The following is a 21,606-nucleotide window of genomic DNA, read 5'->3' as shown; positions in this document are numbered from 1 at the left end:
TCAAAGTAATGATCCATTATGGCTGGGCCACCCTTGGATAACTGGAGGCCCCAAAATAAAATAGAAGAATAAAAAATTAACATAAAAAAAACCCACAATTAATTTAATATGTAGTGTAATCCAACTAGTTATTTTGCATTTTCTTATTTCTTTATTTCTTCTCTAACAAAATTGTTTTGAGTCCTTTTTGAGTTCCCAACCAATCAGAGATCCTAGTTTGTATATTCGTAAGGCCGGTTCTGATTATAGATTTTCCTTTTTATAGCACATAATAGTACTTTAAAGCCCTTAAATAATTAAAATATTCCTGCAGTCTAGAGATGAAAAGTGTATTCATATAGGACAAACTTTTAGGCATATTCTTCTTCTCATCTTTATCTTTTTATCTATTAGCTGTGGTTCTATTAGGGGCTGGATCCTGTTATCTCAATAGCTCCAAATATCTGCAGGGCCCATGCTTGATTAAATTGTGAAAAAATTCACTGCCCCTGATTTCTTTATATATGAGAGACAACATATCATAATAGTAGTACTAAGATACCAAGGTTATTGAGAGAAGAAATTGTAGAAAATGTTAAAAATAGATAAGCTGGATGGTCTAAGTGGATGTTAGACTGGTACCTAGATGCTGCTAGTTGATGGGGATGGTTGGGGGTCCATGGTTTGAGCCCTCTGTGTAGCTTATCTATATTTTGCCATATTTTCTTCATCTTTTTCTCATAATAACCTTGGTACCTTTGTGCTGCTATTATTATGTATGTCATGTTTATTCCTAATTTGTTTCAGAACTAAAAGCTTCAAATTCCATTTATGCTTGATTTGTTTAGCAGGAATGTGTGTGTTTCTTTCTCTTTCACAAGAGTTATTTCTGTTTAAAAAAAAACTTTTTGGCTTATGTTAGTGTCTAGAACACACAGAGGTCTTGCCTTTCAGCCCTCACTCAATGCACTCAATGCAGTTTGATGATGGGTGTCAATGAAGAGGGTTTGGAGCTATTTCTTCCCAATTATCACTTTTCTTTTAACAATTTGCAGACAAATATTTGTATTTAAATACTTCTTTTTTTGTTGAGAATCTGATGTTATTTCTTAAAACGTTTCAGTCACTTTTTTTTACCATTCAGTGTTCTCTTTGTGTCATTCTTGTTATAAAAAGATTAAATCAAAGAGCTGAGTGCTAGATGAAGTTTATGTTGATAAGTTTTGGAGGAACTTTGGTTATTCTCCAGAACACTCAAATTTCAAAGTTGTCAAGTGCATTTAAAAAGCAGATTGTAACTCTCCAATTTGCAAGCATGACTAGATTAACATATGGATGCACCTTATACATTATCAGCTTCTCTTTTGAAGTACTATTTGTAAATTATAAGATAGGTGACTAGTGTTACACCTTTAAAAATCACTAAATTTAGAGACACTTCAGGACAAAAACTTAAAAATAAAGTAGCAATAATTAAATACAATACAAAAACACTAAAAATATATCTAAAGCATTTTTTTCTAAATGTGCAATACTAACTATGTTTAAAGCTTTGCTTTCTATTTCAAATTTTAGTTGAAACCTTGCCATATGTATCTCTGCTCATTCTATCCTCATTTCAGACTTTTTCATGTCTTAGAATGTTAGGCTTTTAAAAGTATTTATTTTGTAATTGAAAATAGTTTTTTTGATTTACATTTCAAATTGCTTTGTATTCAGGCAATGGAGCTAAGCATAAAACCAAGTTTTCTGAGTCAGAATTTAGTCAAAAGTGCAGACTTAAAAGGTAAAATGGAAGGCTCTGCTATAGAATTTACTGGACCTAGTAACATAAAGATAGCAGCAGTCATTGACCCATTCGGTTGCCACCAGTGTTGTGTCCTCCTGATGCAAGGCATTGTTAAACTTTTGAAGATTTCCATCATGTAAGATTAATATGAATATTATTATTATTATTATTATTAATTAGCTGTTGACAGAATACAAATTAAAATGTAAAATGTTTGATAATTTAGGTAATAAAATGTTAATGAAATATTTTACAGAATCTCATGTATACTTACTTTCTTCCTGATCAGATCATCAAATCTGGACCAAATATGTGTTGACCTTGGCCAGATGAAGATTTTGGTCAAGATTAAAGAAAATGAAGAAGTAATAGATGTTAGTAATTTCTTAGATAACACATTGTTGCAAGGGGAGACTATAACTTTCAAACTAAAGCAGCACATACCTTTTGTAATTGAAGTTTACTTAGGACCTAGATTGCTGTCCAGTATACCAATGCCATACCATAGGTTTGTTGGTGTTTTTTAATATTTTTTTCTTGAGATAAGTTACGACATGACACTTTCAATCTTGCTTCAAACAAATGGATTATATTTTTTTTGAGACTATTCATTAAGATAGGCTGACTGCCTGGTTGGGTGGTATGCGCTGGAACTGTCATCTCAAAAATCAAAAGATCAAATTGTCTATTTAAAATAGATTGCTTAACTATGCAACCTAAGCAGTGTAAATGTGCATATAATATAATTCTGAAAAAATATTATTAATAGAAATGATCTTACTTGAATTGGAAATATAAAAAATGTTCTGTAAATAATAATATTCTTGCAGATGATCCTACTTGAAGAAGAAATGCAAAAAATAATTCTATAAATATCAATTATTCTGTAGATGATCATACTTGATCTAGATTACTTATACACAAATATCTCGCTTGTATACTTGTAAAATGAGTATATTATTCTCTTTTAAAATGTTTCAAATATTTAAAATCCACTAGATATGAACTAAGAGTCTCCTCATCAGCATTTCAAGAAGATATTAACACAGCAATGGTAACTGTTAAAGAAAATAACTTTAAGGTAACAAACATTTTTTTTAAATAATAACCAAAAAACAATTGTCATTAAATCATTTAATATTTCATTCTTCAAAATCTTTTATATACAAATCAATTAATGGTAGTGATAACTGTTAATTAGAGAATAATTTAATGAAGTAACAACTTTCTGATTTGTTTTATTTCTTTTCCATTCCTTAAATAAGTCTTCTACTAGTGCAATTCAGATAGGAATGAGGCTGGAGGCTGTGGATCACAAGAATCCTCATCTAATATGTGTTGCTAGCATTAGTAAGAATCTGTTGTTGATTTTAATTATTGAATTACATTAAAGTTCTTTTGTTCATATTTAATTAAAAATATCATATTTTTGTACTGATGATTTATTTAAATAGAAGAAAAAAAATAAGTTTAAATATGTTGCCAGTACAAAGAAAAACTGGATTGAAATATCTTAGTCATGTCACATGATCATTTAATCTAATCTATTCTGTGGGGTCATGGCTCCTTGAGTCACCGCCTCTTTCCCTTTGCTGTGTTGAGGCTGTTTTCCTCCATTGTACCACCAAATTTCATGGGGGGGGGGGGGGGGCCTCCACCACCTTTGTGAGAAACAGTGAGTAGATGGGATGTGGATTTACAAGGCTTTCTTTTGTCCTCATCCCATGCATTGTACATGGGTAATGGTAGCTGAAAGAAGGCAATGGTTTCTTTACTTGTTAGCCTATTTATATCCTTTTATTGAAATTACCTCAAAGGTCTCATGCTAGGGCCAGGCTAATATCGCCCTTGTAACTAGATAACCAGCCAAGTTCTTAAACTATTTATTAACTATTAACTATAAAATAGCTTTTATTTGTGCTTTTAAAATGTTTTGGTTCAAACTGGTTGCCTATTTGTCCCTAGCTTTAAAAAAATAAAATAAAACAACATAAAATAAAACTGTATATAAACTTTATTTCTTGCAGCTGACATAAACCAAGAGAATGGCCAGGTACTCATTCACTTTGATGGTTGGAGTGATGGCTATGACTACTGGGCTGACGTTGATAGTGAATATCTTCACCCAGTAGGTGAGTGTCATGTGGTTGTGTCACTAAAAAGCAAAAGTTTTAATCTTTCTTAGGATTCTAATATTTAGAAAAAAAAAGAAAACATTTGACAAAATATTTTTAGTGAAAACATTTACAATGAGATTGAAAAGATAAAACCATTTTTTTAAATTTGCTTTCTATTTGATTTTAACTATATCAAAGGCATCATTTCTTTGAGGCTCACATTTTGACTGTAAGCTGATAAGTGATAGCACAGTGGAAATACTTGAAAGTCTAATAAAGAATAAAAATAAATTATTGAATAGGCTTTCCTTTGAGAACAATTAAGTTAAAAGAGCATATGAAAGTGTTCATTATTTTTTAAAATCTTTTGTTTACTTAGGTATTCCTAAGGAATAGCAGCAGTCAAAAATACAAAGCTGGAGCATTAGGAAAAAAAGGCTCACTTGATACCCTTCAATTTTGTTGACAATTCAACCAGTACATCTACATGATTCATTTAGCTCAAATTTATCTTGCTTGCTGATATTTTTTATAGTTTTCTTTCAATTAATCAGAGAAAGGGAGAACAAAGAAGAGCACTCAGACAGAAAGCCCTGAGAAAGAGAAAATTAGCCAGAGTTGACAACATTTCTGGTGAACTTCTACATATTATATTAAACTCTGGGAGACAGTGGAAAAGTACAATGTTAATAAAAACATAATAAAAGTAATCATCTACAAGCAGGCCACTAGTGCAGTGTACTTCAACAACAACCTTTGGGGCAGGTTTAAAACCACAGTTGAAGTGAGACAAGGCTGCCAACTTTCAACAACTTTTTTCAATATCTTCCTTGAAAGAATAATTGAAGATGCTTCAGGGCTACAAAATCACTGTAAGAATTACAGGAAGAAGAATTACTAACTTGCGCTGTGGATAACATAGACGATCTGGCAGGGTCAGAAGAAGTACTAGCTGTCTTGGTGATGCACATAGACAAGACTTCCACTGCATTACTTAATTACTTAGACTTAGATCCTCCCACACCAATCACTTTGGGCACCTATCTCCACAAAGATCTGTCATTGGCAATCTCTAAAGCCTCTTCCCACCTGGTGTCCACTGCTCTGAGGTCCTCCATGAAAGTGTGACACCAAGTTATATGAGGACATTCCTATTTGCATTTTCCTCATATTAGCCTCCATGGTATGCGTAATTCATCTTGTCAGAAGACATGTCCTGCAAATGTCATGGGACTCAAATCATTGCAAAAACAAAACAAAAAAAAAAAAGACAAATTATCACGAATAACAAACAGGGCTTTAAAAGGGACAACAGTATTGGAGGTGAAAAGCTGACAAGAGTCAGTAGTTTTATATACCTCAGAGCTATGATCACTGGTGAAGGAACCAAGTTGAAATGCTACAGAAGAATCTTAGATTTCACATAAAAAGACCACATCACAAACATTTAGAAACAGGATATATACAGTGATAAGAAAGCACAATAACCTGCTAACAACTGTAAAAAAAACACATACTAAAACTCAAATCACAAGGTCCTCTGGGCTCTCAAAGACCTTCCTTCAGGGAGCAGCACCAGGAAAAAGAGGAAGAGACAGAGAAAGTGATGGAAAGACAACATAAAAGACTGGCCTGTCAATTAAAGATTCTATCCAAGGCTAAAGATAAAGGAATAGAGAAAGAAGGTCAAAAGATCTTGTGAGGTGCTCCAACTGTTCTGTTCAACAGACTAAAGGATAGGTGTAGGTGTCTTGATTATATCAATCAATTTTTTATTTCATTTTTAAAAATAGTTTTAGACATCTTTGTGTTTTCATTTTTTTTTGCAGGTTTTATGGCATGCAGGGGAGATGATCTCTCTCAAAAAATACATTTAAGACCTGAACTGCAACCACCTTCAAGTAGGCTAAATTTTTTTACAAATTTTGATCTTTATCTCTTCATTTCAGAAATAATACATTTTTTGTATTGCTTTATATTATATATACTGTTACTTATGTAAGACCTTTTTAAGAAAGGCTCAAAAATTGTTAAATAAAAAAACTACTGATTTCTAGTACATTTAAACCTAGATTATCATATACTTTTTAAAATTTAATGCTGCAAACTTTATTCTAATTTTCAAACATTTATATAATATTACATGTAAGCTAGTTGACAACTCAATAATGTGGAGTTAACAAAGATGAAGATGTTGTTCTATAGTTTTGGCATTTTCTTGTTTCCTTTTTTGGGCAGTGGAATAATTATTGGTTGGGTTCATTTTTTTCCCTTTTTTTTTCATTCCATATTTTCTGGCATCCTAAAATTTCTGATGGCATATTATCAATTCTAGGCGACTTGTCATGTTTAAGTGAATTTCTTGCTTCCTCTACTTCTGACTCTAGAATCAGAACCTCCCAAAGTTCTCTGATATCCCAAGGTGTTTTGTTGATTAGGCTGTAGTTGGGATTATCTCGGAATGATAGCTTTTCTTGTGTTGGTCAAAGCTTTTAATGTTTCATATGCTTCCTTGCTACTGCCAACTTTCAAACTACTATTGATTATGGTGCACTGGTCACTGATCCATTTTTATTTTGCCGAAATCATTTTCATGCATATTTGTTGGTTATGCTGTATTTTTCTTCCAGCAAGGGATTCACTTTCTCTTTCTTTTTTAGTTCTCTTCTTGCATCACATAAATGAAGGATGTCATTAGTGACACATGGCTTAATTTTCCTTCACTTTTTCCCTACAACCTCAGTGGCAGACTCGTGTAATACTGTTCTTATAAGTCCTGTCTAATATGATAGTGCACACCTATTTCACTATCTGAGTGGTGCTGCACAGGGCAGGGTTACAACAATATAAATTCAAGTTCTATCTAATTTTCCTTAATTTTTAAAAATATTTGTTATCTGTTTATCTGTTTAATTCTGTTGTAGGATATCAAAAAGAATTTAAATGGCTAACTTATTTAAAAGAAGTTGATGCAGAACCAGTACCCTATGAATGTTTTACTGAGGTAACATCTTACAACTGACATTATGGAAATAAATCCATATCAATTTACTAGCAATAGCTAAAGAAATCTACTAACAAAGGCTTTATGAAATTTAAATAAAAACTTATGAAAAGGATTTTAGAACATATATTAATTCCACCTCCTTTGCATATACATATATGTTTCATATAAACTAAACAAGATTAACTGCTTTCTTTGTAGCAACAAATTGACAGTACACCTCCAGATCTTATCAATCAAATACAAAGTGAAATTGGTTTCAACAGCTTTTTCATGTCCAAAAACTCAGTGAACCAAGCTTGCCCATACAACCCCATGACTTCCCAATGTAAGCAGAGCTTTCATTTTGCATATTAACTTTTTGTTTGCTTCTAACAATGTATACAGAATAGATGTTCAAATTATCATTGATATTGTTGATATTTCATAATACATTGATCCACTATCAAAGGATCACAATTCTTTAAAGAGATTTATATTTTAAAATTCCTCCAGCTTTAGAAAATCAGTCTAAACTCCACGCATCCAAATTGGAAGAAAAAATACAGGCGGGTGAGATGGATCAAATTTTAGAGACTCAGAAAGATTTTTTCTGTTTTTTGCCTGTGTCACTTTCCTTGCAATCTTTAAGGTGATATTTAAATTTCAAAGCACTCAAAAATTCTTAGATGTATTTATTGTGACTGAGATTTTTTAATGTTATTTTTATATTATTAAAGAAATAATGTTTTAATTTAATTATTATCTTAAGTATTTCTACCATTTTCATGATACATTGCTTGTTAGCTCATCAAGAAATCAAGCAACTTCCATATTTGTTTTTTTTACTAATTGTGACTATTTAGTCATTGAAGTGAAATAATGAAGCAAAAAAAAAAGTTGATTAATAATTTTACTTTGGCTGTAGTAAATAATTATTTCCTTAAGCTTTAAGTTTGTGTATTTTACAATTTTGGTCTAGGTTTCCAGAACTATCAAACGTGTTCTCTAACAAGGAACAGAAACTTCACTTCTTATGTCCTGGACAAAGTAAGTGATTCATTACTTTATATGTTCACACAACATTGTTTATGATTCTTTACTTTATGTGTTCACAGTGGAATCTCTAGGGTCAGTGTCACCCGGTGTAGATAGCTCAGGTGTCACCCTCACCCACCAAACAACTTTCTCCGAACATTTCCCAATAAACACCATTGTTAGTTTGTTCTTTTTGTTAAACCAATACAGTGAGCTGATAAATTAATTTTATTGATTTTTACACAAATGTTAAGTCCCATTATTTATACATTTATTCAAATGTTGCATATTTTACAATGCAAGTTTATAAACATTGGAAACAGACTCAACATCACTTGAACATGTTTCCTTTGAGTTTTAGACAGAAACAGTAGAAGATTATGCAGTGTTATTTAAATGAACTATCGTCTGGACCAGAAAATGTACGTTTGACACACCTTAGTCAGCAATTGGTCTGGTGGAAAGTTTAAAGGTCTCACAGTGGAGTCCAGGGTGTGCCAAGGACGTTTGAGCATTTTTGAGCTTCAGAAATTGATTCTCCTTAAGTTAGCATGAAGTAAGAAGATTACAGGTCACATAAAATTAAATTAAGAAAAGGTGGGTCTGGCCGTATTGGAAATGTGAGAGACATCTAATTTCTTCCTAACCTAATGAGCAGTATTTCTTAAACTTTTATCGTCCTACCTTGTATGCTATTAAAATGAATGGAAACTGGCTTAGTTTCATGATTTCAAATGTCTTTAAGGTGTTCTTGGAGTCAAGTTTTAAGGCCCTACTGTGTTTCCAATGTAAATTATGTGGCATCTTGTGCTTATTATCACATGTTTTACCCCTCCACTATAACAGTTAAATTTACCATAAATCTCAAGGGTCATTTTATGACAAGTAATGGTTAGTGTGTCAAGCATGTTTGCAGATCTGACAGTTATGTCGCTCACATGGCCAAGTGCCAGGTTCCTTCAAAATTTTATCAAGTTTAGTGTATCATAATATATTTTGTAAGTTTTGGTCTTGCCTGAATACCACAAGAGGTGGGTATGAAAAGACATCATGAGTATGTACATCAGCTAGGGGAACAATTAAGTTTTTTATGACAAAAAATTTTCTTTTTTTTTGTTTGTGGCTGATGAAGGCCTTGTGGCCCATATGTCCTTTGTTTTACTTTGAAATGTTTATTGTTTTTTCTATACAGTTGTCCTCCCCCCCCCCCCCCCAGCAAATCTTGTTATTATTTAGTCTTTGCCATGTTTCTAACTAAAATGTTTTAATCTGTAACTAAAACAAACTAATGAGCTTATACTACATTGGGAAACAATTGTTGTACTGTTAAAAATTCGAGCTTTAAAAAATGTCCATTACATCATTACATTTCTCTATTACTTAAGTACTTAAATATTTCATAAGTAAAGAATCCTTTATAGACCTGGTTGTTGAGTCTAATGCAGAGATATTTCACAAAGTTTAGGCCCATGTACTCTTTAGGCTTTAATGCCCTCACCTAAATTTCATTTATACTGATCTGTATTCACCCCCATCTCTCAAACTTTGATTTGATTCCCCCCTTATCTTCCACCTTGTTCTTTTCCCTAATATTTTTTTTCTGTTTGTCTTGGTTTTGTGGCCCCTGTTTCTTTTTCCTTCTCATTGCTCTTTTCTCCCTGAGCTGTCAATTGTGAGCAAGAATGAACTGGAAAAAGAAACTAGACATTAACATTGTTTTCCTTTGCTTGTAAATTGTTTCACCAATGGAAATGTCTAGTCTATAAGCTTCAGAATGAGTGATGTGTACTGTTATCTTTATGCCTGTTAAATAAGATCTTGCCACTTCAACAATAAGAGGCTACCAAAAAAAAATCAAGATAAATACTACTACTTAAGAATCGCCAGACATCAAATGTGCAGCTCAACTGTTCTGTTTATATTAAAGATATTTTCTTAAAGTTTCATGCATTATCTAATACATGCAAAAATTGTCTCAATAAATGTGTATTAATTGTCTGTGAGCTAATTCACAATTTTATTTTGTTTAGATCTTGATGTTCATTTAGTCAATCATCCTGGACTACAACTTGCAACTGAACAATATGGTCATCTGAAAAATTGGTCCAACTCATTAAAGATGTCAATTGGTTTAATGTTGTTACAGAAGTGTATTTTACCAAGTGATACATCCTCAATAATAGTAGAAACTAAAATATTACCAATGAACAAGGTAACAAACTGTGTTATTATCATGTAAACTTTTATTAATTTGCTGAATAGTAACAAATAATAGTGACTATGACTAATATAAAATATTTATTGAGTATGTTCCCTGCAAAATGTATGTTAATTCTTTCATTATCTGTATGCAAGTAATTAATGTGATTCAATTTCTTTTTCTACATAATGTTAGTGAAATTCTTTACAATCTTTGCTTTTAAATATTTTTTATTCAGAGATCTCAACTGGAAGTGGCTTTTAAACGTCTATTGAGACTCTATCTCATGCACTGCCTCTTTTTTAGAGTAACAGAGGTATTTTTTAAGGACTTAATATATTAATATTTATTTGATTCCTAGTTTTGTTTCAAGAATTAAATTTTATTAATTTTGTGTTTTACATTAAAGGATCTATCAGCTGAACAATTAAGTTCTATTCAGAAAATTTTGGAGACTGCAGAAAAATCTGATGAGAAAGGATTTTCCAAAATATTTAGCAAAGCTCATACTCAAGGGAGTTTACTCTGCAATGCGCATAAGTTAGCTAGCTCTCCATCATCAGGAATTTTTTCTTTCCCATTACATACTTTTCAGGTTCGTTGCTTTATTATTAAATAACATTCTTTGCAGTAGACTTTACACTTTGCATTGTGTTTTTTTTTGTAACTACTTACAATTTAAAAGCACACAGTTTTGTTGTTATTTTTTTTTCTTAAAAAAATCTTATGTAAAAAGTCTTGTATGTTGTGTTTATAGAATTAAATTTATAATTGTCTTATATTGGAGTTTCAACACAAGTGTTTTTTTTAACATCTTTTATATGGTTCTTCTTCTTCATCGTTCTCATTGTTATGTTGGAGTGTTCATATGACTAGACCAATACATGAGATGAACTGCGCAGTGGTTTCCAAATCAGGGAGCTCTCCATATAGTTTTCTTTCTATTGGGGTGATTTGGGGCCAATGTCTTATACGGGCCTCTTGGTAGAGAGAGCAGTTTTGGAGGACGTGGTCGGCATTTTCTGGTGATACTCCACATGGGCAGATTTCACTGGTTCCAATTTTGAGCTTCCGGAACATGTGTTGTCGCATTCTGTTGTGTCCGGTCCTGAGTCGAAAGATTAGACGTTGGTCTTGTCGGGATAGCTTATAGTAAGCATCATCTTTCTTGTGATTTGGATGGGAGCTCGTCCATTTCTCATTTATTTTATCTACAATTAATTTCTTCATTTCTTCTTTTATATGGTTGATTGAATTTTCTTTTTGTATTTTAGAATGTGGGTTCCAACATTTCAATCATACATCTTGAGAACAATCCGTTAGAAACTCTTCCAGAAGAGTTTTTTTCTATTTTTCCAAACTTGACTCAGCTCTGGCTGGATGGCTGCAAACTCAGTGGTAAGACCATTGTATAAAAATATGTATAAAAAATGCTTATTATTTTATTAATAGAAAATAAAGAATAATGGTTCATTATATTATTTGAAAAAAAATTTTTATTGCCCAGTTATTCCCACAAAATTGAGTCTACTTTTATCAAATTATCTTATTTCAAGCCCTCTTTTAATTTTTAATCCTAGTTTAAAGCATCTTAAGCTTAATGTATTTACTCAAGTGTATTTCTTTTCATTTTTGTTTTGTCATCCTTTCTTTAGAATTGCCTTCATTTAAAGAAAACAAAAGCTTAGAAGAACTTCATATAAAGGGAAACTGTTTGTTAAGTTTGCCAGATAATACATCCCACTGCACTTCTCTGAAGGTAATAACAAATCTTTACACAAACTGGCATGAATCAATAATCACTTGTTGCCTTAAACAAACTGTATTGCTGAGTTGATCTAGTTTTTTATATTTTATTGTTTCAAATAAATGATAAATAAAAGTAAGTAAAGTTCCCCTTTCAGACCTTGCGATCTATAGGGAAGATGATGTAAATGTCATCTGTTTCTGTGGCCCACAGTTAACAAGGGTATCATGTGGCCAACACAATGACCAACAACCTTTATTTTTCCCCAATTAATATCAGGTACCAATTAGAATTGGGTGGACTCAGAGGCGTCATAAAGATCCTGAAATTCAAAATCCGAGTCTTTACCACTCAAACCCAACACTTGTCTGGGACATATTTAAAAAAATAATAATTTGTACTTAATTTGTACTTAAAATTTTTCAATTTGAATTGTAATAGTCTTTATGGCATATCATTTGTTTAAAATAATTATTTTTTTTTAAATTATAAAATTCATTTTCTCAAATAATAAATTAAAAAAAAAAAAGACTTGTTCAAATATTTCTTATTTTGGTTTCAGATTTTAGATGTCTCCAACAATCCACTTGAAATACTGCCACAAGTCGTGTCTGCTCTTGTATCTCTCACTGAGCTCTATGCCGACAACATTGGCACTGTTGACCTAGAAATTATTTCCCCTTTGAAACATTTAAGAAAATTGTCTTTAGCTTATAACTATATAGATTTCATTCCAGATGCCTTTTCATTGCTTCCCCTGACATACTTAGACATGTCTGGCTTGCCTTTCATAGAGAAAAGGATGTCACTTGCTGCTCCTTTACTCAATTCATTTCTAGACAAGTACACAGTTTATCATAGACTAACAGCTAAGGTAACATTCTTAATTGCATCATTAACATTGATAGCAGTATTGATAATATCCTTGACTAATTTGTATTTATTTGCATCTGTTCTGATATTTAAATGACATGAATTGAATCTTTAGAACTTAAAATTTTTTGATGTTGTTTTTTTTTTAGGAAAGAACAGAAATGATTGAGAAGATTGAAAACACAAGTGAAAAACTGAGCAATGCTGCCAAAGTGACAGAGATGAATAAAATTCTTTTCCAAAAATATCCACGACTGGGGAAAATGAGTGAACAGCAAGGTTTGAGAAATAACAAACAAATATTGCCAACTCTATTGTACTCTGCTTAGTTTTTAAATTTCTCAACAATTCGTCATCCCATTATATTACAAAATTTCAATACTATTAATATAAAATGTATATATTTATTCTGTTGTTTTGTGCATCGACAGATCTGAGTATACCTGATTCCATTTTGAAAATAACAACACTAGAAACTTTGATATTACCATTCCATGCCTTTGTGTCTGTGCCAGACAGCATTAGTAATATGACTTCTCTGGAAACATTAATTGTTGAAAGCAATCCAAATCTTGAATCTGTCAGTCCTGAAATTGCCAAGTTGCCCATAAAAAGTAAGATTTTATCTGTTCTAGACTGGAAAAAAAGTATTGTATTGTAATGACACAATAGAAAGACGCATAGAAGTTGGGGATTAATTGTTTTTTTCCATAGTGACGTGATGGATCATTAAAAAGTAAGAGCGGAAATAAAGAATCAACGGACAGGACGACGACCAGAGAGACCGGATTATTGATTAGAATTGACGCAGACAGTGCCCTTATTATTTAATAAATATTAATTATCTACTTTACTTGGTTCTGTTGGATGTGTCGAGTCTGAACTCGCTAATAACATTGATCTACACACAACTACAATCTTGATCTACCAACATCATCAACACATCAACAGTATAAATTTCTGAAGGGGGGGGGGGAAGGGTCTGAGTGGTAAAGCGCTTGGCTTCCAAACCAAGGGATCCCAAGTTTAAATCATGATGAAGATTTTGAACAGGAGTTTTTAGGACATCTTGAGTGAACTGTCATTGATGCATGGCAATTGCTTGGGAAGTAAAGATAGTAGTTCATTGTGCTGGCTTCATGTGACCCTTGTTAATATCAGCCATAAAATAAATAAAATAATATATGTGAATAATTGTCAAAAGATGTAAAAGGCATTAGCTTTGAGTCTGAAGATTAAGGAAGAGTACAGTATTTTATGTGGCGGTATATTTTTTCTGGGTGGTGGCTGAGTGGTAAAGTGCTTGGCTTCTGAACCAAGAGAGTCTTGGGTTAAAGACAGGAATTTTGAACTGATTTTTAGTCCACACTTCTCTATTGGGTGCCTAACATAAGCTGGGGAGATGAAAGATGGTTGATCATTGGGATGGCCACATGACACCTTCATTAACTGTGAGCTATAGAAACAGAAGATGTTTACATTATCTGCCCTATAATGTGTAAGGGGAACTTTACTTTTACTTATAAATGCTGTGAAAACAAATTATGCCTCTTTATTGCAAAGCATCTCAAACATTTAAAATAAAACACTTTCTATTCTTTGTAGAGCTGCACCTCAGAGAGTGCATACATCTAAAAACACCCCCAAAAGAAGTTGTTCGCAGAGGATTCTCTGCTGTGTTTGGATACCTGAAGCGTCTTCTACAAGGCTATGTATCATGTAAGAGAACCAAGCTTATGACAGTTGGGCTAGGTGGAGCAGGGAAAACAAGGTAAAGCATCCAACTTTTTCTCTCTTAAGTTTTCATTGGTGTGCAATACATATGCCCTTGACTTATTCATTCTTATAGGATTTGTTGCATGCTGCGTCATCACATCCTAGAAGACAAGACTTTACTTGACAGCCTTGTCATCAACAGGAACAATCATCTGCACATTCCTTTCTGCATTGACATTTATTCTTTCCATTTTAGTGTTTTTTTGAGTCAATGACACACCAAATCTAAGTCATTTTATCTATTCAATGTTTTAAGAGAAACCAGTTTATTATATGAAGCTCCTCTTTCTTGTTAAAAGAATTAGTATACTCAAATGAATATGTAAATGAAGATTAAATATGGTGTTCACATTAAAAAGCTAGTTCAGATAATTGGCTTGACCTGATTCAGCTTGATTGGCATTAGATTTGAGTCTTTTTGCTATGTTATCTTCTATTCTCTTAGCTTATTAGTCAGATACTACCACACTCACTGTTTCACATCAAGAATATTGATTTTGAGATTTTTTTTCCACACCAAGAGTGGCACCCGAACATGTATAACATTTTAATAACATTTTAGAGTTAATTCCACATCTTTTAAGTGAATGTTACAAGATTTTAGGAAAGCATTGTGATTAAATAGACTGGTACATAGCTTAATGTAGAATTTCTGTAATGATGCGACGAAGGATAGACAACATAACTTAAATTAAGTAGGAGACGAAATCGATGGACAAGCAATACACTTATTATTTGATAGAGTAAAGACATGTTTTTATGATGAATTGGTGACATGGGACTGTTTCCTTCATTGAAATTAAATATGAACATCATCACCTTACTCTATTATATAAATTATGTTGTGGTATTGATAATTATACAAAGTTGAATTTATAGTAATATCAACCAAGATCAAGATAGAATAATGTTTCAAACTAAGTTTCACCCAGATCGACCCACAACAGCATTAATATTAAGCTTTTGTGCATATTGACATCTGCAGTTTGTAAAGCTAGGGATATTATGTTAGTAGCCCTACTGGTCCATTAAATAAAAACTTCTTCATTGCCATGACAAAGTTTTTTTTATTAACTTCTTTGTAGATTTGTTTCTTTTGTGGTATCTTTGTGTTAAAAAATAAATGATAAAATATATTTTTAAAATCCCTGACCTACTGATCATATATTGCACTTTCTGTTTTTTTCAGCCTTGTGAGAGCTCTGACTAACATACAACATACTTTCAATTTTGATTATGCAGAGAGAATCACAGATGGTATTGACATCACAGAATGGCTAGTGGATGTCAGTAACATAGCTATAGAGAATGAAGTTGAGAACACTCAGCCTTTACATTTTAGTGTGTGGGACTTTGCTGGTCAGACAGTCTACTATAACACTCATCAAGTCAGTTTCTTACATTTTGTTTATAGTTCTAAAGTTTTATTTCTGTCTTTTTTCAAGGCTATTGAAAGAATGGATTTGAGAATGATGATTGAGATATACATATTTTTTAAGAAACATGAATATTATTATTTTTTAAAAAATCTTATAATAATTTAATGTGTTAGAAAATTTTAAATTTTAATTTTGAAATGAATTTTGACTAGTCACTAGATATTCTTTTTTTTTTTTATTGTTAACATTTAAACAGGAATGTTACTTTCTACATGTTGTAGAACCTCACACAAAGTTTTCAACTTCTTAAATTATTAGAAGCTTAGAACTAATCATAGGCTACTGGCTTTTGGGTTGTTCAGAAATAATCTATTTTCCTGGCCAAACGAGTTTACCAATGCTACATTGTCTCATATTCAATAAAAATGTTGAGTTAAGTTTTGGTTTCTAAAAATCTTGGATACCATTCTTTGGTTCTGTTTAATTTGCAAAAAATCATGAATAAAAACATTCACAGAAATAGCTCTTCCATTTTAAAAATTTTTTCAGATATATTTTAAATTATTGTTTAAAAAAATATTGTTTTCTTTTTGTTGTTCTTGAAATAGTTTTTCTTATCAAATCGAGCTGTCTATTTACTGCTATGGAACATAAGACTTGGATTTGAGCATGCTGGACTGGATTTTTGGTTGAGTTCTATTGCCTGCCATGCACCAAAAGCACCAATTTTAGTAGTTGGCACTCACTGTGATAAAGTAAGAATTGCTTAGATGATTGTTTTTTAAGTAACAGCTTTTTATTCCATGTTTATAATATAGGTTGTGACCTAAAACAAAACAAAGTATTTATGTTTGATAAATTCATTATTCATTAGGTGAAAAAAGGGAAGCTACCTATTGAAGAGCTCAGACGCAGATTTCCACAGATTGTTGGTTTTCATTTTGTCAGCTCATATTCTGGAGAGGTACTATATTAGTATATGGATAAAACTATGTATGGACCTGGTTATATAAACAGTTTTGTAGTGGTTGAATATTTTCTATTTTTCTTTTGTATTTGCTAAAAAAATTTGTTCAAATTACAATTAATCTTTGTATTCAGGGTATCAGTGAGCTTCAAGACAACATCATTAAATCTGCTCTAGCACAGACCTATATGGGTGAGAAAATTCCAGAAGCTTGGCTTACTCTGGAGAGACAGATTGACAAGTAAGTGTTGTTGTTAAAATGATGTCTTTTTGTAAAAAAACAAAACATAACAACTAACAACTTTTTGACTTTTCATCAACCAGATTGCGAGAGAACAAAGCCCTTTTAAAATTCCATGAAGTTGAAGATGTTGGAAATACTGTTGGGATATTGGACAATGTTGAGGTCTGTATTGTATACCACCTTTCACTTGAAAAAAAAATCTGAAAGCTAAGTTTTTAATATTATGTATAGTTTCTTGTTGATCATTCAATTTGTTTATCTTTAATTTAAGTTTCATTATTTCTCAATAAAAGTATGTATTTTTTAGAAACCATTTTATTGTAAAAGTCTTTAGCTTATATTTTTTTAACACTACTCTTTGTTTACATGTATAGTTCATTTAACAATTTGTATTTTACTCTGCAGCTTGTTCAGGCAGTCCAATTTCTCCATGATTTAGGATCTGTACAATTCTTCAACACTCCCTTTCTTAAGTCCCATGTTGTTATTGTTTCACAGTGGATTGTGGATGTCATGGCTTGTATTGTCACAGTTCATGAAGGACCAATTAAAGTAATAAAATTATCTTTTTTTCATTAGTACTATTTCATGCACATCTTCTACAATCAACAAAGTCACACAGCACAGTCTTGATTTAGCTTCTAGTAAGAAAATAATTTCTAATTGATATTTGTTTTGTTTTTTTCTAAGTAATCTAGACAAAAGATATCTTAAATTAGAAAAATGACATAGATTTTTGAATTCGTAGGAAGGAAAATTTTATTATACTGATATGCCAACTGTATGGGCCAGATATCCAGAAGAGCTTCACCCTTGGCTGTTGAGACTAACTGAAGAATTTGATTTGACATTTCCACTCTCTAATGAAGAAGCAAACATTGTTCCTTGCTTATTACCAAATGCAGAACCTCAGGTAGTTTTTTTTTTCTATTTTGAGTTCCCCAAACAAGTTTTCAAAACATTGCATCAATGGATTAATCTCATATACATCTAACTTTTTATTTATTTTTTTTTACTTATGAACCTCCCTTATGATATTTTTTGTTCTTACTACTTTGAAAAATTAAAACTGAGCTAAACATCCCTTCTAAGCTAATCAAATAGGTGTTTAATGATATTGTGTGCCTTCTTAAACCTAACTCTAACCCTAATATTTTCTTTGCTTTTCTGGCCATGTGTTGTTTCAGTATGATTTCGCTCCTGTTAACAAAGATAACAATGAAAGAGAGACAAAGATGATTTACAATTTTGACTATTTACCAGCTGGCTTGTTTAACAGAGTTCAGGTATTTTATTGGCTTATTAGTAAAGTTGAATATGAGAACTAGTTCCAAATTCAAAGGTATAATTTGTTTCTTTAACTGAACTTTATTTTTCTTTTCTATTCATTAGGTTCGTTTACACCAGTTCAGTGATAGTTCAGTCATGTGGAAAACTGGATTCATGCTCAAGAAAAATAACCACAGAGCTCTATTACATCAGACAAGGTTCAACTTTATTTATAACTTTATAAAATCTCAAAAGTTGGCATTAAATACATGGACAATAAAAACAATAAAGAATTATTGCTTATCACCATTTAATAAAAACTATGTCATTATGTATACGACTGAGATAAAATAATCTAATAATTAAGCATCTAGTTCACTAGCCAAATCAGTTTTACTTAACATTTGAAATTGTATATATTTTAGTTTAGTAAGTAAGTAAAGTACCCTTTTCAGACCTTGCGATCTAAAGGGTAGATGATATAAAGGTCATCTATTTCTATGGGTGTCATGTTGCCATCACAATGACAAACCATCTTTTTCTCCAACTAAAAGCAGGTACACATTAGAGTTGGGTGGACTCAGGGGCACCCTAAAAATCTTGAAATTAAAAATCCCAGTCTTCACTGAGATTCAAACCCAAGAAGTTTGGAAGCAAAGCACTTTACTACTCAGCCACCAGGTCCCCTCATATTTTATTTAAATAGATTTAAAAATCTACACAACCTATCACATGACTGCTACCTTTGTGCACCAAACCTCTCATTTTATTCAAGTGTACTAGTCAGTACAAGTAGAATAATGATAACCTGGCATTATTATTTAATTAATTAGGAAAAAAACAACTATGAATAGAAATTAACACATTTAAATCTAAATTATTAATAAGAATGTTGTTATTGAAGTTGTAGAGAAAAGTATGAACAAATTAATTTAGATTTATGACAGAGCTACTTACCTTAATTGTTTCTACTGGAAGTATTTACTCCTCTAAAGTCTGTTTAGCATTATATGAATATGAGACTTATGTCAGGTTGTATTTAAGTCTTTGCTCATTTGCTAAGATCCCTGACAAACTAGAGAAAGTAAAATAGCTACATCTGAGGAAACAAATGAAAGGTTTAGTAAATGACCAATGCAGTAATAAACTTGCAACTTGTTTAATGAGTATGTAATTGTGATGAATGATAAGAAAAATTCTAATTAGTAATTTAACAATATGCAATGTCTTCGATTCTGAAGATAAAGGATGAATGCAGTATCTCACATGACTACACAAACCCATTTGCAGCCTGCATGTTTTCCTGTATCATGTGCAGACAAAGCTGTTGTCCACTGGCGGTCTATTTAAGTTTTCTTGCCATCTTCTGTGCTTGTCTTCAATAATGGCTTTTCTTTGAGCCTCAAATGTTTGTACTGCAGTCTTTGTGAGAGCTCTCCAACTGTCTCTTTCAGAAACCATCTGCTGCCAGCTACTTTCCTCAATTCCAGTTAGGGCAAAATGGCACCTGAGTTGATCTTTATAGCGCTTACAGCTTTATTATGTCTACGTCTGTCATACATATAATTACATGACTGATCCAAACTAATTGATACAATTAATATAAGCTTTATTTTTTTTTTTAAGTTTTCTTTTCTGTTTTTCTTTTGCAAGCTGCAGACATCCCATCATTTAACTAATGACAAACATTGTAAATTGAACATGTTTATTTAATTTTAAGGATTTTAGATATAGTTCTATTAAAGTCAATACAGCAAAACTAGGTCTAAATTTTGTTTTAGCAAATGAAAAGCAGAGCTTATATAGAGACTAATAAGTGATTTGGAAGAGTTTTTAATTTTTTTAAATCACTATTAATACAAATATTTGTTACTTTGTATTTCCACATCAGCAACACCCAAGTGTTAGTCATTGCCAGAGGCTGCAGGCCTGAAAATACTTTGTTTCTGGTCCATGAAGTTTTTGAGTGTCTTATCACAGACTCTTACAGTGGTGTTTCCTATGACTTCTCCATTCCTTGTGCTGAATGCTTAGAGGAGGTAAGTTTTTATGTCCCTTGGTCAAAATTTTGTTTGCTGAGGAAATAAAATGTTCATTAAAATGATGTAGTCAATTGGAATCTCTGTAAGGTGAATGTTTAAAGCATGTTAGCTAAGTAGTTACAAATTTGGCTTTTAAACCAAGGGATTTAAGTTTGAATCTTAGCAAAACTGGGGTTTAGAAATTGGTTATTCTCAGTACATTCAAAAGCCAGCCAGCTAAATTGGGTACACTTGTTTGGGAATGTAAAGAAATGCTTGGAGAGTCTTAAGCATCATTAAGCTAAATCACTCTTGAAAAACTTGTTTCAGATTGATCCTTGCATGTTTCCTGCCTCCAAGATTAAGAGAGCATTTGAGCTTAAAGTCCCATTTCTGCAGTGTGACAAAAACTTCCATATTATTTCAATCCCTGAAATAATGTGTAAGTAAAATCAATTCTTTTATATAAACACATTTTTAACACATTTTTATTTCATTTACCTATGAATTTGACTGTAACTTTGCTTAGAAATTGTCATCTAAGAGCTGTTGAAAGAGTCCACAAAATTTCTATGAATAGCTGATATAATTTTTGAAAAAAATATCTATTTGATGGCTTTTTATTCTCTACAAATTATATATATATATATATATATATAATTCGTCCATCGTGACCACTTTGTCATCCAGGGGTTTTATGCCTCCTCATGTGGCTGGTGAGACCTATGTGAGCCCGGAATGTTCGGCCACACACTGGGCAGGTTATTCCAGCTGGAGCTAGTGTCGTTTGCCTTGCTTTTCTTCTCTGGCAAAAAACGCCAACAAATTATATTGAGCTATTAGATGAGTGATCTAAAAATTTTAAGTTTGTCATCAAAAAGAGAATATTATGTTTTTCTCTGATCTGAAAGTTTGTACTTTGAGTTCACCCAAATTGACTGGATACTTGGTCTCAGCTGGGAAAGTTGTCTGGTCATTGTACTGGCTGCTAATGTTGTTAGAAATCATTGACCATAAAAATTGAGTACATCTCTCATGTCTTCTCATCTGTCCCTTGACTTTCATCATAGGGATGCTGTGACAGTTTGAATAACCTAATCCCTCCACTTTTCCAAGTTAGCAGGACATCAAAAGAGAGGCCAGTCCATTCTATTAAGTTATCTTGCCTACTTTTCTTTGGATGACCCTTTCTTCATGCTCCCTCCACTGTACCTTGAAGAATGA

General features: G+C 32.0%; 1 protein-coding gene across 1 annotated transcript in view; it reads left to right on the top strand.

Annotated features, from left to right (window-relative positions):
* The window catches only part of LOC106067596 (uncharacterized), a 52,256-nt gene that overhangs the window by 16,372 nt on the left and 14,278 nt on the right, over positions 1 to 21,606 (top strand). Inside the window, exons 19-48 of the mRNA XM_013226794.2 lie at positions 1,699 to 1,904; positions 2,058 to 2,276; positions 2,768 to 2,849; positions 3,034 to 3,118; positions 3,796 to 3,900; positions 5,715 to 5,786; positions 6,810 to 6,889; positions 7,091 to 7,217; positions 7,385 to 7,520; positions 7,851 to 7,918; positions 9,937 to 10,118; positions 10,345 to 10,422; positions 10,516 to 10,701; positions 11,381 to 11,504; positions 11,762 to 11,865; positions 12,416 to 12,727; positions 12,876 to 13,005; positions 13,158 to 13,340; positions 14,332 to 14,497; positions 15,692 to 15,890; positions 16,490 to 16,636; positions 16,756 to 16,845; positions 16,983 to 17,089; positions 17,173 to 17,254; positions 17,498 to 17,644; positions 17,841 to 18,005; positions 18,280 to 18,378; positions 18,485 to 18,579; positions 20,253 to 20,400; positions 20,713 to 20,824. Of these exons, the coding sequence (XP_013082248.2) occupies positions 1,699 to 1,904; positions 2,058 to 2,276; positions 2,768 to 2,849; positions 3,034 to 3,118; positions 3,796 to 3,900; positions 5,715 to 5,786; positions 6,810 to 6,889; positions 7,091 to 7,217; positions 7,385 to 7,520; positions 7,851 to 7,918; positions 9,937 to 10,118; positions 10,345 to 10,422; positions 10,516 to 10,701; positions 11,381 to 11,504; positions 11,762 to 11,865; positions 12,416 to 12,727; positions 12,876 to 13,005; positions 13,158 to 13,340; positions 14,332 to 14,497; positions 15,692 to 15,890; positions 16,490 to 16,636; positions 16,756 to 16,845; positions 16,983 to 17,089; positions 17,173 to 17,254; positions 17,498 to 17,644; positions 17,841 to 18,005; positions 18,280 to 18,378; positions 18,485 to 18,579; positions 20,253 to 20,400; positions 20,713 to 20,824 (4,036 nt within the window). The remainder of the gene's footprint in view (positions 1 to 1,698; positions 1,905 to 2,057; positions 2,277 to 2,767; positions 2,850 to 3,033; positions 3,119 to 3,795; positions 3,901 to 5,714; positions 5,787 to 6,809; positions 6,890 to 7,090; positions 7,218 to 7,384; positions 7,521 to 7,850; positions 7,919 to 9,936; positions 10,119 to 10,344; positions 10,423 to 10,515; positions 10,702 to 11,380; positions 11,505 to 11,761; positions 11,866 to 12,415; positions 12,728 to 12,875; positions 13,006 to 13,157; positions 13,341 to 14,331; positions 14,498 to 15,691; positions 15,891 to 16,489; positions 16,637 to 16,755; positions 16,846 to 16,982; positions 17,090 to 17,172; positions 17,255 to 17,497; positions 17,645 to 17,840; positions 18,006 to 18,279; positions 18,379 to 18,484; positions 18,580 to 20,252; positions 20,401 to 20,712; positions 20,825 to 21,606) is intronic.

The sequence above is a fragment of the Biomphalaria glabrata genome, chromosome 13 (genome assembly GCF_947242115.1).
Source record: "Biomphalaria glabrata chromosome 13, xgBioGlab47.1, whole genome shotgun sequence".
In the NCBI taxonomy this organism is placed as follows: Eukaryota; Metazoa; Mollusca; class Gastropoda; family Planorbidae; genus Biomphalaria; species Biomphalaria glabrata.
This window is presented reverse-complemented; position numbering and strand designations above follow the sequence as displayed.